This window comes from Phaethon lepturus, unplaced genomic scaffold (assembly GCF_000687285.1).
Source record: "Phaethon lepturus isolate BGI_N335 unplaced genomic scaffold, ASM68728v1 scaffold49907, whole genome shotgun sequence".
Taxonomy (NCBI): Eukaryota; Metazoa; Chordata; class Aves; order Phaethontiformes; family Phaethontidae; genus Phaethon; species Phaethon lepturus.
The window spans coordinates 1-19,976 of record NW_010555042.1 but is presented as its reverse complement, the minus strand read 5'-3'; the positions used below and the strand labels follow the sequence as shown (position 1 = coordinate 19,976).

Below are 19,976 nucleotides of genomic sequence, written 5' to 3'. Positions count from 1 at the left end.
CCTGGATTATGTTCCCCCTTCACAGCTATGGATTTTTTTGAGATTTAACAAAACCATGGATTGGTAGATTGAAGTAGAATTTCAGAATATATATTAAAATGTTAATATATATTTTTTAAATGGAATTACAAGAATAGCTTACGGAAGAAGCGAATACAAATGGACTTCAGGTTAAGCACAGAGATTTCTTTTACAGAGTCTTACTGTAAAAGAAATCCAAACCAATCTTGTTGGGAGTTCAAGCATATGGAAAGAGTAAACAAAGAAACAAAACTGGCAAAGTACAAGCTTGCAGAAGCAAGGTGCTGTGGAGATGGGAATGATCATTACTACCAAGAGAAGGGGACTCTGGAAGGTTGGAATCTGCTCCTGACACACTGCAAGATTTGGCTACTCCACCCTTTTAGTCAGTTTCTCCAGGCTTAAAATTGAATGTTATTTGTTTATCCTTGTAAAGAAAATTATTCAAACTTTTTTTTAAAAAGCTATTAAAAGCAATTTTACAAGTTCTGTCCGTTACAGATCCTACTTGCAGAAAAACACCAGTAAAAAAAGTCATTAAGTATTGTATTAACTAATTGTGAACATCCACTTAATTAATAATATTTGTTTGGTACCTGGATTCTTGTCCTGCATTGTGGTCTGTAGTGTGAACTGCTGCTCATACACACAGCCCAGTGAAATTTAAGGAGCAGCATCTGGGTACAAACATACACTGAGTAAAGCTATAAATAGATCAAGCAAGTTCATTACATGCATGAGGTACTTGCCTGCATGAGTATTTTTGGCATGAGGGCCTAAGACTAAAACTAATGGCTACAGTTTTCCTACAACCAACCGTGTCTTTTTAGCTGAAGAGACAAACACTTCTAACAGAATTTTTTTATTTCCAATCTAAGCTTATCATGGTGTACATATGTCCAGATGGTGAAGAACACAGAGACCACTCTCTGACTCATTTCTAATCAAGCAATTGGAACAATATGGGAACAACATTTATTTCATTTTTGTACCCAGAAACTGAGAAATTCATCTCCAGATGGAATCTCTTGCTTGTAGTACTCTGCAATACTAAAGAAAGACGACAAATTCCTGTCCCCACTCTGTTACACCTATGCATATACATGCTGCAGGACAGCACTGTAAGTTGACTGTGTAACACATTTTATTTACATCCTAAGGCCTGAAAGGTTAAGGACTAGGGCTGGCTGAGATACAAGTTTTCTTCTCTCCTCTCTCCTCAGTCCCCCAAATCAGAAAAAAGCACAGAAAAGATGTTTCTTTAAAACTGCCTAGAAATTTAAGAGCGCTCTATTTCTTTCATTTTTTCCATGTTCTGCACAACTGCAGTTGAAATGAACCCCAAAGCAATCTGCAAGAGTACTACCACCTTGCCATGTGGACTCAAAATAGGGCTGTTTATGTCTATATAGATCATTCATTGGCAAAATAACTGTATCAGATATCTACATGCCTTGGCTCATCTGTGAGCTCAAGAGTAGGTGCGAGTTATCCACTGTAGCCGATCTCCCTGGAAGAAGTTACTATTTTTATAGATACATGTGTGTGAATAAGGACACATAGACATACACTCACATCTGTATCTATAGGCAAAGGATTCATGCTACCTACTGCTAAAAAAAGGTATTTCGATGCCTAGATGGAAGTTATTGTGCATAACTGGGTCCAAATATGTTTTAAGCAGGCAGAGTCCTTCCTGTGTCCTGTTCCTTTTATAAGAATATGGCAATACAGTATTAGACTTTGCTTCTGACTATTCAGTCAGAAATAAATTCCTGTGAGCACATACTTCTCAGGCATCTCTTCATGATGCTCTGCTGAAATGATCGCTTCAGAGTGTGTTGCATGCGCTTATGTTTCTAAAATAAAGCATCTGTCAGAGTTACCTGTCAGTATTTGCAGGCTTCACAGAAATGTACATTTTTGCCCACACTACCTTTTGTACAGCTGTGACCAATGTTGTTATATGGTTCGTTATATGGTTTCCATCATTTCTCTGTGAGATTCAGGCAAGCTTTGAGGATGATGAAAACAAATGCACTTAACATAATGCTGATATCACAGTACATTGCTAATTAGATTCCTTATTTTTAATACTCAAATGAATACCAGTGCAGATCTCATGATAGTACCTGCTGATTATAAGGGTTTTCCATGCTGTAACAGATAAGGTAAGTGCCATATTCCCCTACTTAAATCTCATTATCTGAACATGTACCAGAGCCAGAAATTTCAGATTAGAGTTCTAGATTAAATATCAATTTCATAACTCTTGAAGAGACTCAGGAACTTGATATGAAACATTTCAGATCTAGGAAGTTCAGAAACTAAATCTTGCACCAAATTCAGCAAATTTTAGTACATAAGACACAGCTGAAGATATGAAGAGTATGTATTATTAAGTTACACAGTCTACTCCAAACCAAGGTTTGTTTTAAGCCAATCTTCAGTTTAATGGTAACTTCTAGTTATTCCCTCAATATGCAACTCAGATGCTGTATCATGCTGTTTCGGACATTTACATACTGTTTTACATGCCTGTTTCCCCTCCCCCTAAAAAGCCTCAAAAACATAAAAACCCAACAACAAACAAACCGCATATAGGTTCCCAGGGAGGAATACTAGTGATAACTATTGGAAATTTCCCTCTGCTGGTAATATTCCTGCTGCTCATATATTCCTGTGTTTGGATTGCATCAGAGACCAGTTCTGCCCATATGTGAGAGGACATGAAAGGAAGGTAATTCTATTTACCTTGGTTCTTGTATGATCGCTTATGTTCCCTCTCTTCATTTAGCTTTTATGCCTTGGATGATTCAGTTCCTAAGTACGAGCAGATCAGAACTAACAGCTTAAACCATGAACTTCAGCTAATCTGTTACTTCTATGCTGAATTGCCTATCTGGATCTCTCCTTTGATTTCTGACACCTTTATGTAATTGTAACATTTCTGTTAAGCATAGTTGTGCATTTGGTATTTCCGTCTGCATTTAGCCTCCTACAATTCATTTGGATCAAAGAGATCAAAAGGCAAAGTGTCTTTAGGATACAGCAATGCCTACACTAACTGAGAGACAGAGATTCTCTCATTAGTTAACATCTCGATTAGCAAAGAAATTTACTGTAATAAGGCATGCTGAAGACTTACAAAGGGGTTAAACAGTCACAGATTTCCAAAATGAAGGTGTAGTGAAAACTGAAAATAAACCATTTGCAGTACAAATCACACCATTCAATATCTTGTCATCAGACCCTGAGAAGACAGAGTGATCTGAAGCATGTTATAGAAGCCAAATGAGATTAACATAGCAGTGGTTTTGAAAATCCCACAAGCTCTCAGAACAGATCAGCATCACTCAAAACACAATATACATGTTAGAACAAAGGCTCTGAAATCACCATGCAATACTGCCTGCATTGTGGTCTCTTCAGCTGAATGGTCTTTCCAGGCAAATTAAGAAAAAAAAAAAAAAAATCACCAACCAACCCCATACTTCAAGATCTAATAACTAATCTCCTGTCTGGAACAAATTCAGCTCATATTAAGTGCCATCTTAACTTGGTCAAATTGGAAATAGGTAAGGAATGACCTCTGCTAGGCTTAATGTGGATAGACTTTGTTTCTGTAATTATTTCTGTGACAACTGTCCACATTTATTCGGTATATAGGTGGATGGTGTAAAACATAGAGTCTACTCCTTCAGTGGAGATTGCAAATACTAATTTTGAGCATTCTCCTAACAAGCACTACTGAAGCATTCCCCCCCCCCCGTGATAAGGCTGTCATCATTGCCATTCCTCCTTAGCATACCAGTTAGTGAAGAAAGGTGTGAAAACCACACTGCTCTCACCCTCCAAATATAGAAGAAGTCTTTTTGCAGTGCATCCAGCCACTACCTGCTCGAGATTTAGAAGCTTTTCTCTCAACTATGACTTCTGTCAGGCAGCAACATCTCTCGCAGCTCTTGGGAGCCCAGCTGCTCCCTGTCCTTGGGGCTGAGCTAGCAGGCACATGCATCTTGCAAACCAAGCTTTTCAGCATCTTCCTGCAACGCAGCTCTGACACCACCACACCCCTCGATTCCTTTCATTTCACACAAAAGCTGTAAGCTTTGCAAGAACTAAATTTTAGTCAGTAGATTTCAGAAAAATTTGTTTTGAAGCCCACTGTCAGAAATACACATAAGATATGACCTACTATTCTCAACCACATCGAAAGGCAAGAAAATTAACTTCTACCTATATGATAAATGTAACAATGGCTACATAATTTATACAATCACTTGAGGCCAGGTGGACCTTTTATTAAACATGCTGGAGAATTCATGCAAAGTTAATACAGCTTCAAGGCACTCACAGACTGGCCCATCATTTTCCTTAATTACAAAATGATCTTAATGAAGCTCTGGTGTTGTCTGTTGCGTTACATGAATCAGACAGATGTGTGCAATTCATATGAAATGCAGACTGTTAATACTTCACTGAGATTGCTGGTGAAAGACTGGTATTATTTCTGTTGGGCTTCAATGAATGGGGCTTTTCTGTACTTGACAACAATGCGTTAAATACTATGGGGGCAGCAGAAGATAGATAATGAGTTCAGGTACTTATTTTTCTGCTTTAACTACTTCGCAATGAAATCCTTAGGAGGTTTTCGCAGTGATTTCACCAGGGTTAGGATTTCAGAAGTAGAGGTTACAAATTAACGGCATAGGTAAGTGCATTGCTGGCAATCAGCAAATTTACAATGCTTTTTCAAAAGGAAAGATTTGTGGGTTGGAATTTTACAGGATGCTTATTGGTTTTCTCTTAATAACATTAAAAAAAAGTAAATAAATGAAATGGGGACTCGGGAGGCTGTTAAAATAACAGCGGCTAACCTGAAAGTTCAGAAATCGGCATCTGAGCTGGCCTGAAAGCAGTCTGCATAAAGAAAACATGGCCTTAAAGCCCAGTCTAATCCCAATACCCCACATAAGAACTATGGAGACCATCATATTGGTGCTGGAGATTTTTTTTTTTCCCTGTGACCTTCTTGTGAGTTTGCCACCCAAGTCATTTGTGTGCTTCTTCAAAGTAGCTAGAGAGGTGGACCTAAAACTCATTTGCCTATATAAAACTTCATACATTCTTTCAGTTTCCATGACACCAAGTCTACACAGCATAGCATCTTTACACAAGAAAAAGGTACAATCTCTTCATCACTATAGCCTGAGGGTGCTTAAATGCTGTGTATATTACCGCTTTCAGTGATAAGGACATTGCCATTATTAAAGATGAAAAACAACAACAGAATTGTAATTTTTTTTTTTTTTTTTGCAGCTAACGGAATATTGTGCACTTGAATAAAGACCTCATGCACTCTCAGATCCTGAAATTCTTTCCACCAGGTGGAGACAACTGTTGGATAACAGCATGAACATCAGGTTTATTTTCAAATCAATCAAACCTGCAGTAACTCTGTGATGGATGGATTCCAATTCTGTTTTATTAAACAAGGGGACACAGGAGGCGGAAAACTAAGGCCCAGGACTGTAAAAAGCATAGCACCCACAAACGGATACTAGTCACCTCCACTCCCACTGATTCTCGATTCACATTAAGATTATGGAGCACCTCTGAGGCCTGTGCTGATAAATACAGACTTGCAGAGCACTGAAGACATTATTGAGTCACCTCAGGTATTCATCAATATTTGTGTATTATACATTAATAGTTGCCTGGTCTGGCAATTCGTACTGTGATTTTAACACAGTTGTCATGGGGCACGCTTATGTACTTAAAGGTTATTATTGTATTATTTCCAGGCATATCTCTAACTAAATATGGCAGTTAACCTGTTAGGAATGTCTAATGCAGGAATATCTGTTAATTTTACACTTCCTTCCTCCTTGGTTACAGTTTCCCATCCTCTCAACATACCCCCAACAACTGTGCACATGGCTGAAAGTTCTGTTCAAAATTGATACACACTACTGGGAACACCAAGGAAACCTCTCCTGAATTTCTCAAAACAAAACGAAGCTGACATTATATGGCCTAATAAGACCACAAGGGAGGACACAAAATTTTATCTACTGGAACCTAACCTGCAAAACATTACAACCATGACATGCAAACTGAAATGGGCGTAAGGTATGGAGCTGCTGTGTATCTGATAGGCCTTAGACATGTATGTATTTCCAAATTAGGCAACTCCCTGATTAGCAAGAAATGCTGTGTGGCTACTCTAAATTACATGAAGTCCTCTAGCTCACCTAGCAAGTACAATTGACTGGTTGACACAAATCTCTGAGACATCTGCAAATAACTAACCAGCTGCCCACCCTTCTCACAGCTATGATTGTTCCTCTGCATGCGCTGGTAACAGACATTAAATAAAACACAGCTAAGAAGAGATAGCATCTGGGTTTTAAAGGGTTTGGGTGGTCAACTCTTCCTGATGGAAGGGGAACAGTGTACACTGGAAGTTGAGAGAGGCACCTTTGGTTCTTACTGTGATGCAGACATGCCTGATAACCCAGAAAGCAGAAGCCAATCTATGTGGAGAAATGTAAAATAATTAAAGCACCTCTTTTAATAGGTATTTATAAAGCACCTGTTTTAATATAAAGTATATATCTTATATTTACAATTATAAATAAGAACACCTTATTGCAAGGACCTTGACTATTCACAGTGCTACAGGAGGGCATGAGATCCCCCAAGATTACCACAGTAACATTCTTGGTAATATATTTCTGGGCTATGTCAGACACTTCTACCTCTTTCATAGATGACGTTTTCTCATAAAACCACTTTCAATGACATTTAGTCAAGGTCCTCAACTTCTGGCCCATTCTTAGCAAGAAGAACTATAACCATTTGCACAAACATTGTCCTGAACTGGGACATGAAGCATTCTCCAAATTACCTTAATATAATGGACATTAGAAATAATGTCTAACCTAAATTTTAAAATTCCTACTAGTGAGTTTTATGACAGCAAAATCACTACCTCCATAAAGTGAGAAGTGATTTTAAAGTATCAGTCTCATTGACAAGTAAGAGATTTTTAAGAGTTGACATACTGGTCTAGGTGAGACACAGCTATACTTGCCTCCCTGTTATCATTACTACCAAACAGTCTGTTGCTTTACATATGCACAATAGTTCCAATTTTGCAGGCTAATCCACAACAGATTTGGCTAGCCAGAGCCAAAGACAACAGCTTTGTGATAAAACTAGCAGTTATCTTTGTATTGGTGAAAAATATTTCTGGTCTATGGACAAAAAAAAGACCAAGAGCAATCATTGTGCTGACTCAACACAGCATTGGTTGAGAACTAAGAACAGATTCTACACATCAAATATACAAGATAATCAATGGAAGATATTCTATACTAAAAGTTCAGCACTTGCTTAGTTATTTTTTGTAAGTCTAATAGCAGAAAGATAGTTATATAGATTAGTTAATGGGAATGAAGGCCTTATTTCTCCTTATTGGAGAAAGAAGTGATAGGTCATGCATATTTAGAAACCAGATAATATCAATTCTCTGTTACCAAAACGTTCCTTGAACTACCAACCATTAGAAATTATAAATTCAGAAAAAATAGTTATACAGTCCTATTTTTCTCTTTAAAACAGGCTACGGACTCTCATAAATTTCATCTCAAGAAGTTCTGGTTAGTAGACTAGGAGGAAAAAAAAGAAAAAAGAAAAAAGATGATTGTCTGGGACTTAGATAAAGAAAAGAGAATGTCTCGAGAAAAAAAAAAAGAAAAAAATATTTTCCGATGTGGTTTCTTAAGCAGGGGTTAGCAGGCTAAGATGAGTTCTCTGAAGAATCAATACGCACTAGAGAATCCTGACTGCCTTAGATATAGCTCATTACTTTCCCATGCAGTTAAGCTGCTTGGTAGCTTTCTCTAATTCACCTATGGATCCAGTTGGGCAATATTCTGTGAGCAATACAATCCCCCATACTCAACCACCAAGCAACACACAAAACTGCTAAAAGCAATTAGAAAATGTACAAGCTCAAACCTGAACACAAGGTGACCAAGATTCTCATCATCTCAAGGAATGTTACCACCACCTGTAAAGGCAGCAAGGAAGGACTGGAACAAACAGCAATGAGGCAGCAAACAAGAAATCTTCAAAGATCATGACACTGGGTACCAGTGAGATATGGGAGTCAGTAAAGAGTTGAAATGGAGATTAAGATATATGAAGTAGTCAAATAAGTTTCACAGTCTCTGAGAGAAAGAATGTCTCCCCAGCCACAATGCCACAGGGGTTACAATCTACTTCCATGGCTATTATTTTCCCATCAACATGAATTCACCTATCCAGGATTCAGGTTCCTGCACACGACTTTCATCTAATGGCTATTTTAGCTGTTTCTCTGGCAAAGTGAATGACGGTTCTATTGGCTTTTGAAGTATTTCATCCCCACCTCTGATACCTTTGCTGCTCTGGGTTGCATTTAATCATGACAGTCCCTTGTGCTGGCATCCACATTGAAACAAAGTTTTGGAAAAGAAAGGCTTTCAACTTCTTCTATGATGTGAGACAGATGCTCCAGCAAATGCTTGTTTATGGAGGCTTACAGCCAGCTCTCTGCATTTGTTGGCTATCTTCAGACACAAAGAATAGAGTTGCTCAGACTGTGTTTTTCTTGCAAGCGCATTTTCTCGCCGCTTCCTCTTCTATAAGCAACAGTCACAAAGAAATAAGAAACTGACATTGGCTCATCACTGTCACGCAGCTAAGCTCGTTCCAGGTGATAAAGGACACACTACGCAGAGATCCTGTCTTGAAAAGCTGATGATTCAGGGCATAGGGTTTACCTCTGCCCACTGTGCAGAGCTTCTTCAGAGCTCCTGCCAGAGCTATTTTGACAGTTCTAAGTGTGGAAAAGAGCTGGGTGGTAGTTCCAGAGAGGTATAGTCCCTAAAACCATAAAGAACTACCATGATCACCTTCTCTAACCTTCCTTGTACACATACTACCACAATTTTCCCAGAGAATGGGGTAATTTTTCCAGGATGGGACTTCTGACAGCTATCCAAGCCATTATGTTATGGGCAATAATTTAGGAAATTGCATCTTACTACCACCCTGAATTTGTCTCACTTCCACTGACAACTACTGATCCTTGTTATGTCTTTGTCTATGAGGGCAATCTTTATCTCATACTAAGTATCATTCCCGTGTGTATCTGAACACAGTGCTAAAGTCATGTCTAGCCTGTTAGTAAGGATATATACACACAAAGCAAGGGCTAAAGATCTTATAGCTCAGGGGCTGCACTATGGGGAGACAGAACGCTGTTGGCACACTACCAACAGGGCAAAGAAATTCAGCATTGCAATCCTGAGTTCAATTTCTTATAATAATTCTTATAGTACTTGTAACCAAATGCATGCATTGATTCCTGGAGAAGTATAACATTTGAGTTGGGAAGAACTCAAGTTCGTTCTCTGGGGTGGAATTAGTGTCTAAAGCTGGTAGAAGCTGATTAAAATGTATCATCAAAAAAAGAAAAGGGAAACCAAACTGTTCCAAACCTGAAATTCTGAGACATTAAGTATTTACTAAAATAAAATCTTTCTTCAAACTCAGAACTGTAAGATCTTTTCTTGAGAGCAAAAAATTTCCAAAACAGGTTTTTTTTTTGTTGAAAATGCATTTCACTACTAAAGAAAAACAGTTTTGATGGAAACATTCCTGGTCAGTTTTTCTAGCACCCAGCGGGAGAAACCTAATCTTCTTCTGCAAAAGCATGAAAGAGCAGGATCTGTTTCTTTACATAGAGGGGACCATAATTTAGTCTTTTAAGAATTCATGAAAAAGACTTAGGAGTGTTCAGCACAAAGCCATTCTATGCATAGCAAATGTGCTATGCCTGATTGACAGTCTTCTGTTCATAAATGGCACTGCCATGCTCACTGATTGCTGCTGTCCCACTTCTCCAAGCTGACCCTCAGCAGCAGACAGCAGTCAGCTGATGCTTTTTAAACCTGGAGTCAGCTGCAAAGCAAAAGTGACCAAAAGAGCGTAATTCTGCTCTGCTTCCCCTTACAGTGAACTTTGTAGGTAAAGCAATAGCCTCTGGCTATTTGTGTCAACCTGGTAAGGGGTGGGGAGAATGGGAAAAAAAACCCTAGAAGTGATGAAAAATAGGTGCAGAGCACATAAAATGAGAAGTGAAGACGACAAAAAAAAAATGGGTGAGAAGTCCAAGGGAAAGATTTATCGGAAGTGTGGAAAGTAAAGAAATCATACACACAACCTCCCCCCCCAAAAAAAAGAGAGAAAGAACTAAGTAGAAAATTAAGAGGATAGAGGATTGATGGCAAAATAAGGCAAGAGAAAGACATCAAAGGCAATATTATAACAAGACATAATGGATTTTATCCAGACAGCTCCTCATTTTCTAGTGTGAGAAGTCTTGATACAGTATTAGTAAAGGTATGAATTTCATGGACAACCAGATGGTACTTCAAATACATGGACATATAAGAGCATGAAGATAAGAGACTGGGCACAGAGATTACACAATCTTGCGAAAGCTGCCTCACTCAAGGAACATGATACTGGCAGGTAAAACTGGGAGACAGTGAGCATATAAAAAAAGCTTACAAAGGCACAAGAGGGGAAAGTGTATTCTGGACAAGTATAAGAAGCAATCATAAAGGAGACTGCAGCATCAGATTGTTCTGTTTTAAAGATTTTTTTTTTTTTAGTACAAACACAGACATGCCCCAGAAATATGGTCGAAGATTGAAGATTCTCTAATACAGAGACTTCTGAAAGGGCAAAGGAAAAGCAGAAATATATTTCTGTCTTCTAACAGAAAATACTAAAATGGAAAAGGAAAAAGAATACTAACATTTTAGCTAGTATCACAGGATGTAAAACCAGAGAGATCTTTATCAGATACTGCTATAGAACTCTTGCATAATTGGAAAACCCAAGAAATCTTTTATAGTGAAACCTGTTAGACACCCAGAGCTTTAATCACAAGGAACTGGAATTGCTCTGCTAGTATGACAATAACAACTAGGTGCAAAAGCCTCTCAAGTGTTCCACAAATCAATTAAAGCAAAACAATAAAACCATACAGCTCATTGTACCGAGTCTGAACCCAGCCAAATCACAACACATACTCAACTAATGTCGACATATTTTACAGTAATCTTAAGATTAGACACTGCTGTGGCTTAACCCACCAGGACAGACATATATGTTAACTAAAGGTGAATCTACTTACTCAGCTCGAGTCCATTCTTAGTGCTGCTGTGTAATGTCAGACACATTCAACACAATGTAACAGTGACTGTGCTAGAAATGAATTTTTTGACAGGGACTGCAAGATCAAGCAATAAATAGATAAGCAGAGTTTAATGATGTGTGATTTATAAAGATGGAAGCTGGAGATTAAAGTGATGCATAATTCTCTTTAAAATACATATATTATTATCTGGTGAGATACTCTTACAATGACTTGCAAAAAAGAGATGCCTTGTAAAGAGAGATTTGAAGAGTAAGAGGCAAACCAAAGTGCATATAAAAAGGGAGGAAGCCCAAGGTATGGAACAAATCATGAAGAAAAATAGTATCCTGTATAATTAAGCCAATGTTCAGGAACAAATGACAATGGTTTATAGACAACTATGTCAGTAGTAGGGGGCTGTCTTGGTAGAAGAGCATACAGAGAGAACTGCTTTGTTATGGAGCACCCCAGTGCCAGGGGTCTTCTCTCATGATAAAGGTTTCAAGACGCTATGGAATACAAATTAATTTTAAAAAGCTATGTCTCATTAAGGATGTAGCACAAGGGAGCACTTGCCAGCTCATCCTATTCCATGTATCCCTGGAGGAACTACATTCCTATGCAGATGTAATGCTTCTATCCGTGTTTAAGGAGTATACAAGGTATACTCAAACCAGGACACTATGGAGTTACATGACTGTAATTTACATTTTTGTATTTTGGGGAAAGGTAAACTTTTTTTTTTCCCTCCAATTTTGTCTCAAACTGAAAATAAGATTAAAATAAATGGGCTAGCCTTCCAATTTACAGCAGGTTATATTAAATACATAAACACAGTTAAACACATCAACTTTGAGATCAAAACTCTGACAGACCCTTAGGTCTAGCAGTATAATTGAATACCACTATGATTATATTGTCAGCAGCAAATGAACAGGCATTTCACTTTATTCATGTTATTTGTAAGTCACTGTTGAGAGGGGAAAGAAATGAACAATTATTTGAAAAAGCTGTTATATCTTTAAGTAGCAAAGAATCAAAGAGGCTAGCTTTTCCTATTTCAATGTAGAATAGCAATAAAACAAACAGGTTAATCTTTTCATCATCTCCTTCAGTTCTCCTCAGTTCAGTTTTCTAAGGTTTATCTCAATTTATTGAAGAGGACCCAAAAAAACCAATACCCTTGTTAAGCCTCTCTTGTAAAACACAGCTGCATAGTACTGTTGTTTCATAAGTAAACCAATCTTCACAACCTTTCTCCATCTACTGGAACTGGTGAAAGAAGAGGTGTTTCCACTCATCCATTTTTGAAATAAAAAAATATTGTTTCCACCAGGGTGGTAAATTCATCTAAATCAGTAATCTTTAATCTGGCTGGAGGATTACTTCTAAGGGGTCCACAAAATGCACTGAAGAACAGTAGTCCTATTATTGATGAGCTTCAATTCACAGCAAATTCATTAGCAAACTTGTAGGTTTGTGAAGCTTGGCATCCACTAATATGGGCAGTGGGTTAGACAATAGATACCAAGCTGGTAGATTTAATACAGTAAATTTTAAAAGTTGAGGTTTCGACTAAATTATTTGGGTCTTCTCCTCCAGGTAACAGAAATTGTAGTTCTTAATAGAATTACCTTCTGAGATACTATATCTAAATGCACTCACAAACAAGCAGGGTACCCTGGTGGGTCCTTGACCCTGCTCATCCACATTCAGGACCTGGTCAAACTGTGCAATGGCTGACATATGGCCTATCCATTTAGATTTCTCTTCCAGAGAAACCAAAACACTATGGAGTGAAATGAGGAGAGACCTGGGCACTAATGAAGTCCTGGGTCACATCCCACTATGGAATCAAGACACAGCAGAGTAAGCCTGTTTGGACATAACCAGTTACAAAATATTTTGCCTCCTCTTTCTTCTTGCAATTGCTATATACTCCCCTAAACTGTATAACACTGGATACGATTAGTTTTAAACCTTATCCTTTAGCGGTTATGCCTCTGCCAAGATGACTTTGTGGAAGTTATGAGAATTAAATATTATTGCAAAATATAGTATTACCATTTAATATCATCCTACATTTTATTTCTTTTTGCCTCAGCACCATTCTGCTGCTTAAGTAGACTGCATTTGGTTCTGAAGCACCCCAAGATTCTTTCTAAGATGCTAAGCAAAAAGCACTGACAGTAGTAGATAGTAACACTGTAGGAAGCAGTCCTGCATTAGTAAAGTGACAGATTACATGGGACTACTCAGTGTTTTCCATATCTGATTTCCATGAGTCAATGATTGTATTGTTTGCTCCCTTCTGTACCAAAGAAGTCATCAAGTGACTAGCACTCAAATGCAACTGAAAGGGCAGAAAGTGGGGCTTGTCTTGAAATGAATGCTCTTTCTGTGCAGGTTAGCTATGCAGAAGTTATTGGGAAGTAGAGAAGTCATTGGGCTACCCCATCATAAAGATCTAACTCTTCATCAGCCTGGCTCGTGGTGTAAGGAGGCAGAGGTCACTTGAAACTCAGTCATCTCACATCACAATGCACTGTGAGCTCCATCAAACAAGTGTGGCAGAAGAATGGGTTGTTTTAGTCCTTCACTTACACAAGAAAAGTACGAAGTGTCCTCTTGTTTTACCAGGAAAAGAGACTCCTAAAGGGCCAACACTAACTGTAGGTTTCTCTCCCCTTTTGCTGAAAATTTTCCCATGCTCTGTGACATACTATGAAGGAGGGCAGCACAGAAATATATCTGCACGAATTAGTGAGCTGCAACGGACTTATCACACTAGCCACAGACTGCCACAGTATTCTAATAACCCAAGCTAACATATACCATTTTAAAGCCAAATACCAATAGGACTAGAACAAACCGTTGCTTTATCAAAAGCAAGCCATTCTCCTATGGACAGTATACCAAAAGGAGGTGCTCCAGATTAACAGGCAGCAGTTAGAATCAATGCTGATACAGATTTGTTTCTGAGGAAAATTTTCTTCTGGATGTGTCACTTCTTACTGCAGAGATCTGAAGACGGCACTTGTATGAATATCATTGCAAACAAATGCTGCAGATAATAACCAAAGGGCGTGCAGAAATCTAACTGTTTTTGCAGTCAGTACGCTTGGAGGATCAATGCAATCTTCAGTGAATCAATACTTCACCACTTTGTAGGGAAAGCTGTACTTTACAACTTGAACCAAAGCTCAGCGGACTCACTGTCCTTCCATTGACTGCAATGGGCTCTGAAGGAGATACACAAGCCAGTCGTGAGGTTGAAAGATGCAAGATTCAACAAGGCAAAACGCGTCTCATCTAATGACAAAACTCAGTACCCCAGTGCTGAAGTGGCTGTCCCAAGTGGTACCGGAGACTAAGATTACTTTGTTGCTCTAGTCCGTGTAGGTCAAATTCACCCCTTTGCATTCAGTTAAAGCTAAACCAGTTACCTAACATCACAAAGTCCCCCCACCACTTGGCATAACTAAACACATCCACAGTAGAGAAGCCTAGCACTGAACCACAGCAGAACTAGTAGGCAGAAGTGTGGCTCGCTAGTGAATGCAGTGGGAGGGCTTATCGGCACTACAGCTGGCTCCAGCCAGTATTATAAATCCTTGATTTTGATAAATATCGAGAACCAGATTTTCAAAAACTACTGAAAGCCAGGCCTACCAGATGGATCCAGGAGCTCCTCTGAGCTCCTAAGGATGGCAGCATACCCCAGCTATGCTTCAATTTCATGATGGATAAGGTTCAGAGATGCACTAATCTGCATCTCCCTCCCCGATTGATTTGGTTTCTATTAGGAATGAATCCTGAGTGCCTGGGACAGAAAATAATTATAGCATGCCCTGGAAGCCTGAAATCTCCAGCCCTTGATTAATTCACACTCATCCATATGTAAATTCAGTGTGAATGCTCTCAGCACATTTTTCTCATAAGAATTCAACAAAAGTTTAGGAAAACAGTTGTTTTAGTAAAGGAACAAATGTAACTACAGTACTGAATTAACTCTGTGAAGAGAGAAATCTTCAACTTCAGTGTTTAATTTGCACATCAGTGCGAATCTACAGGGGAGCCCAAAATCAAAACTACTACCAACACACCTTGAAATATATAAAAGGCAAGACTAGTCATTGATCACGGAGCAAAAATCTGAGTACAGGGGAATAAACTGCTATTGAACTGAATGTGCACAGATCAAGGCTGGCCACATTCACAGGACATGTGGAGGGACACACCTGGTTTTGCAGTGCGACGGCCATGCCCTCCTCATGTAATCTGGCACACGCATGCTGCACTTGAGAGCTGAACAGGGAGGGAAGAAGTCAGGGCCATCTTACACCACATACGAGATTCATGTCTCAAAGATACAGCTGACAGTTGCTGACAGTGTGTAAGAGCCATTACAGAAAACGAGGCATCTGCCTCTCATTGAAAACAGACTGTCATACACGCAGCACGTGACTTAAAATTTGTGATGGCATGCACTGGAAAAGCAGAATACAAAGGATGCAAAACTGCCTGACTCACATATGCTTCTGGTGCGAAATACTTAGGATGCAATTTACTTCACATAATAATCATATCCATTCTGTGAGATATTCTGATGCACCCCAGAATTCAAACTGAATGTTACAAACTGTATTGAATACTAAAGATTTGATTTTTACCCACACATGAATCATGTGTACAGTCGCAGTTAACATTCCTCCCTAGCCCTAAGCACCTGACATAGAAGTGGTCAATGTAGGTTCCCTGAAAGAAAAGCTGGTGAGAGGGAAGTTCCCACCTTGAATCATCTTCTGGAAGGCTCCCTTACTGTATCTATTCAGAGCTCAGAGGAAGTGTTAGGACATGTGCTACAACAGGTAGTAAGAATGCTTCCAATTAATACTAAGTTATTAAATGTAGACAGAGTGGCTAGAGCCTTTTCAAATCTAAGTAATAGCTTATTTGTTCTGAATAAGAAAAAAATGCCAATCAGAAACCCTAGCCAACACCACGGATTATTATTCTGGAGGAAGAACACTACCCTCTATATCATTAGAGTACTCGTCTACTAGAAAAGTTGATTTAGTAGAAATAAAAAGCATCTGAAACAGAAATTCTAGATGCTTTTGCTCCTTCTGGTTAAAACGTACTTAGTCAAAAAGCAAACAAAGTTGGACTCACAGCTCCTATACCATACTTCAAGCCAATAAAAATAAAGATGCCAGTTTGCAAAGGCTGTAGCAGATGATGCAAAAGCTAAGCGTGTCCTACAGTGAGAACCACAGGGCTTTACAGTCCCTGTGAATGCAGATGTCACAGCTCTACCTCACTCTTCTGGACGTGCAAGCAGTGAGCTAAGTAGAAGTGCCCTGAAAGCAAAGGCTTTCAATATGGTGACTGAACTGGTTCAAATCAAACACTTGTTCTGTTCTGTCTGGTGCACTATAAATAAATCCTGGGGAAGTTGTATTTGAAGATTTCCACAACAAGCCTTCATATAATACCACCCTGGTTTTGACTGGGGGGTAGAGTTATCAAGGGGGAGGGAGGTTTACCAACCCTCCTTCAAATTAAAGAATGGTATCTTGCTACAGTTGCCTATAGATTTTAAAATCAGGAGGCACCATATTAGCAAAGGATCATTGGCATGCACTGTAGCAGAAAACAGGAAATATAATTAAACGTACAGCTGTGAGGTAAGATCTTTGGCAGAAGACAGACAGCTTTGGGAAGAAAGTGATAAGGGCAAAGCACTATGAAGTAGCACAGTAACGTGGTCAAGAGGAAGAACAAAGCATAGGGATAGAGATGAAATGAGAGTGGAGGTGAGAGGAGCAGAAAAAGAAGCACAAAGAAAGAAAATGACAGTAAAAGAAAGAAGGCAAAGCATACAGAAAAGAAGAATGTACATAAGGAAAAACATCTCTTTTATGAGTAATAGTTCTTTAGTAAGGGCAGGAGCCACATTGTTGTGCAACAGCATATACGGTTTTCTGTATAGAAAGGAAGAGTTTATTTAAGCTTATATGCAACCTCAAAAAAAAAAAATCTGTGGGAGGAAAAAAAGAAAAAAAGAAGAGAGAGTAACATCATATTTCTTTTGACTTTTAAATTGCTTTTTAGGTCATATTTCATCCTCCCCTCCCACCCCCCAAGTATTTTCCAGGATGGAATTTTCTTCTTCCCACTCCAGGATTTGGCGTGGGTAGAGCATCACAGATGCTGCTGAACTCAGAAACCAAGAACCTGATTCATTCTTCCCTTCAATCTTTTGCTATCATTTAGACTGTGACCAAGCAAACGTCAAAGGCTGCAAGTCAGAAAGATAGTTTTACGCAGCTTGTACATTCAGTTTGTCCCAGCGTAACAGTGGTACAAGAGTAACGATAAATCCAGTTCTGAAACCCTGCTAGTATGTCAAGTATTTGTTTAAGAGTAATTACTTTTCCTGCTGTTCCAGCAGACTTATGCTCTAAGACTGCTCCGAGTTTTGACTGTATGCAGACGGCAGGTTTTCCCTAAGGAAGGACCAACAACCATTTTTCAACTTCGCCTAACAAAAAATCCTTAAAATGAAGACAACCTCGCACAATCAATCAGCAAAGCCCTTCAGTCTCACCGCCCATGTTCAACAAGTCCAGATTATTTTCTGCAAGTTCCCTTTCATTTCAGCCTCTGGTACTGTTACAATCACACTGCTGGGTATCAATTCAGTACTCAACAAGGATTCTCAGAATAAACTGCAAGGAGTCATATGACATAAAAGAAGCTGCCTCCAAGATAACTGATACAGTGTTCATATTTTTGAACGCTCAGGCCACTTTCAGTAAGAAAGATTCACTGCTTACTTCATTTTAGACTTTAAAACAAAAAAAAGCTCTAACATTTTAAAAGGTTAGACACATTTTTTACTCCCACTGTTTCTTAATAAAACACCATTTGTGTGGGAAACGAGCTTAGTGCATACTTTAAAAACAGGCAAACCATTAATTGATCCAACATGTTGGCGGTTTTAGAGAAACTCACTAGGCAAGAACAAGCGATGCATCTTAACTTTTGAAGCAGCCTGAGCTTTACTTTAAGGGTGTGTAAGTATGCTATGCTCCAACTACTTCATACTGCTTAGTATATAATCTGTGATACTTGAAGTACCAAGAAGTGTAATCTGAACAGCTATCTGAACTGTGCAGGTTATAAAGCACAGTTTTAAGAAGCTCAAGAGGTTGTGAGTTGCTTGTCTCAAAACCAATGGAAAATACTAAAATAAAAGACATCTTCCACCAATCCTACCAAAGAAACATGAATTTGCCCAAACAAACAGTTAAATCTCTTCAAGAGCCTGCACACAAGAGGTTCGAAAAGCTCTGGTTTTGCATCAGCAATATTATATAGCACTACAGTTAGGCAACAAATTGTTTTCCAGCACATCTATGCTAGCTAGTTTACCGTGGAAAGTTAAAATGTCATTAGAATAACATCCTGTTTTGCAGCCTTTCTGTGTTTCAGTTTACCCCTAACTCTGCTAAGATTCAACTGGCATGAAACAGCTGGGCATGATTAGTCACTGGATGCAAACCAAACTGAGATTTCACAATAGGTGGCATTTTAGTCTCCATGGCATAGGCTGGTGGTATAAAAGACCAGTGAGCCCGGGCAGAAAACACTGTCCCTAAATATAAATCTGGTGATCTGTTTTTAAAACAACATTATTTCAGATCAAACATTGCTACAAAAACAGTGTTTTTTGTGGGCATAACCCGAGGCTTGGGTTGTTTCCGATGACTGGATTTCTGCTTGGTTCTAGCTGACAAGCACATGTGGGGACCCAAGCACCCATGTGCTGACACTGCGAGCACAAACTCCATCAGAGCATTCACCTGGGAGAGTGAATTGCCCCCCTGCCCAATTCTGGACAAAATATCTCACGTTCTTACCAAATCAGATACTCAGCATTCCTACTTGATCCCACAGCTTTTACAGTATCATAGGCAAGACAGTGTACGCTGTGTTCCCTACTTTATTGCAGCTCCTGATAAGCCGGTACCATAAACAATATGTTTTTCCTCGTCTGGAGATCTCAATCGCACCCAATCCCACATGACACCTGCCAGAGGATCCTCAGGGCACAACAAAACATCAGTGCCCCACAGTGGGCTCAGGGTCCCATCCATTCCTCCGACTAGACTCAAACTCTGCATCATCCAAACTTTTCACCCCTGGAGCACCAGTGTGCATTGCATCTGTCCTTTGCCATGGCAGCATGGAAAGGTGCTCCACAGCCCCCCGGGGGTGGGTACCCACCGCCCGGCGAGGCCCATGGCCCACCTTGCTCCTCTGCCAGAAGGTGCAAGGCCACCTTCCCACCCAGCAGCTCCCACCCCAAGGATGCGGGACAGCAGAGCGGGCTGCCACGCACAGGAAAATGGGTCTCGTACGCCCACCCAGCACAGATCTCGGGGCGCGCCCACGGAACGCGGGCAGGGTATCGGGGCTCACCTGCGTGGGGCATGGTGATGGTCTCGTTGGCGTTGCTAGAGCCCACGTTGTAGATGACCACGGCGGAGGCGTTCTGGGCGGCGGCGTGGCGGATCTTGTCCTTGTAGGTGCAGTTGCCCCGCGGGATGAGGGCCACCCAGCTCTTGCCCGGCGCCGGGGCGTTGAAGCGGGTGCCGGGGTCGCAGGCGTAGCGGTCGGCGGG

At 39.7% G+C, this 19,976-nt stretch overlaps 1 protein-coding gene across 1 annotated transcript in view; it reads right to left on the bottom strand.

Moving 5' to 3' along the window:
• RNF150 (ring finger protein 150) overlaps positions 1 to 19,970 on the bottom strand; it is a 117,186-nt gene extending 97,216 nt beyond the window's left edge. The window contains exon 1 of the mRNA XM_010292024.1: positions 19,775 to 19,970. Within this exon, the coding sequence (XP_010290326.1) occupies positions 19,775 to 19,787 (13 nt within the window). The 5' untranslated portion in view covers positions 19,788 to 19,970. The remainder of the gene's footprint in view (positions 1 to 19,774) is intronic.
• Positions 19,971 to 19,976: the final 6 nt, after the last annotated feature.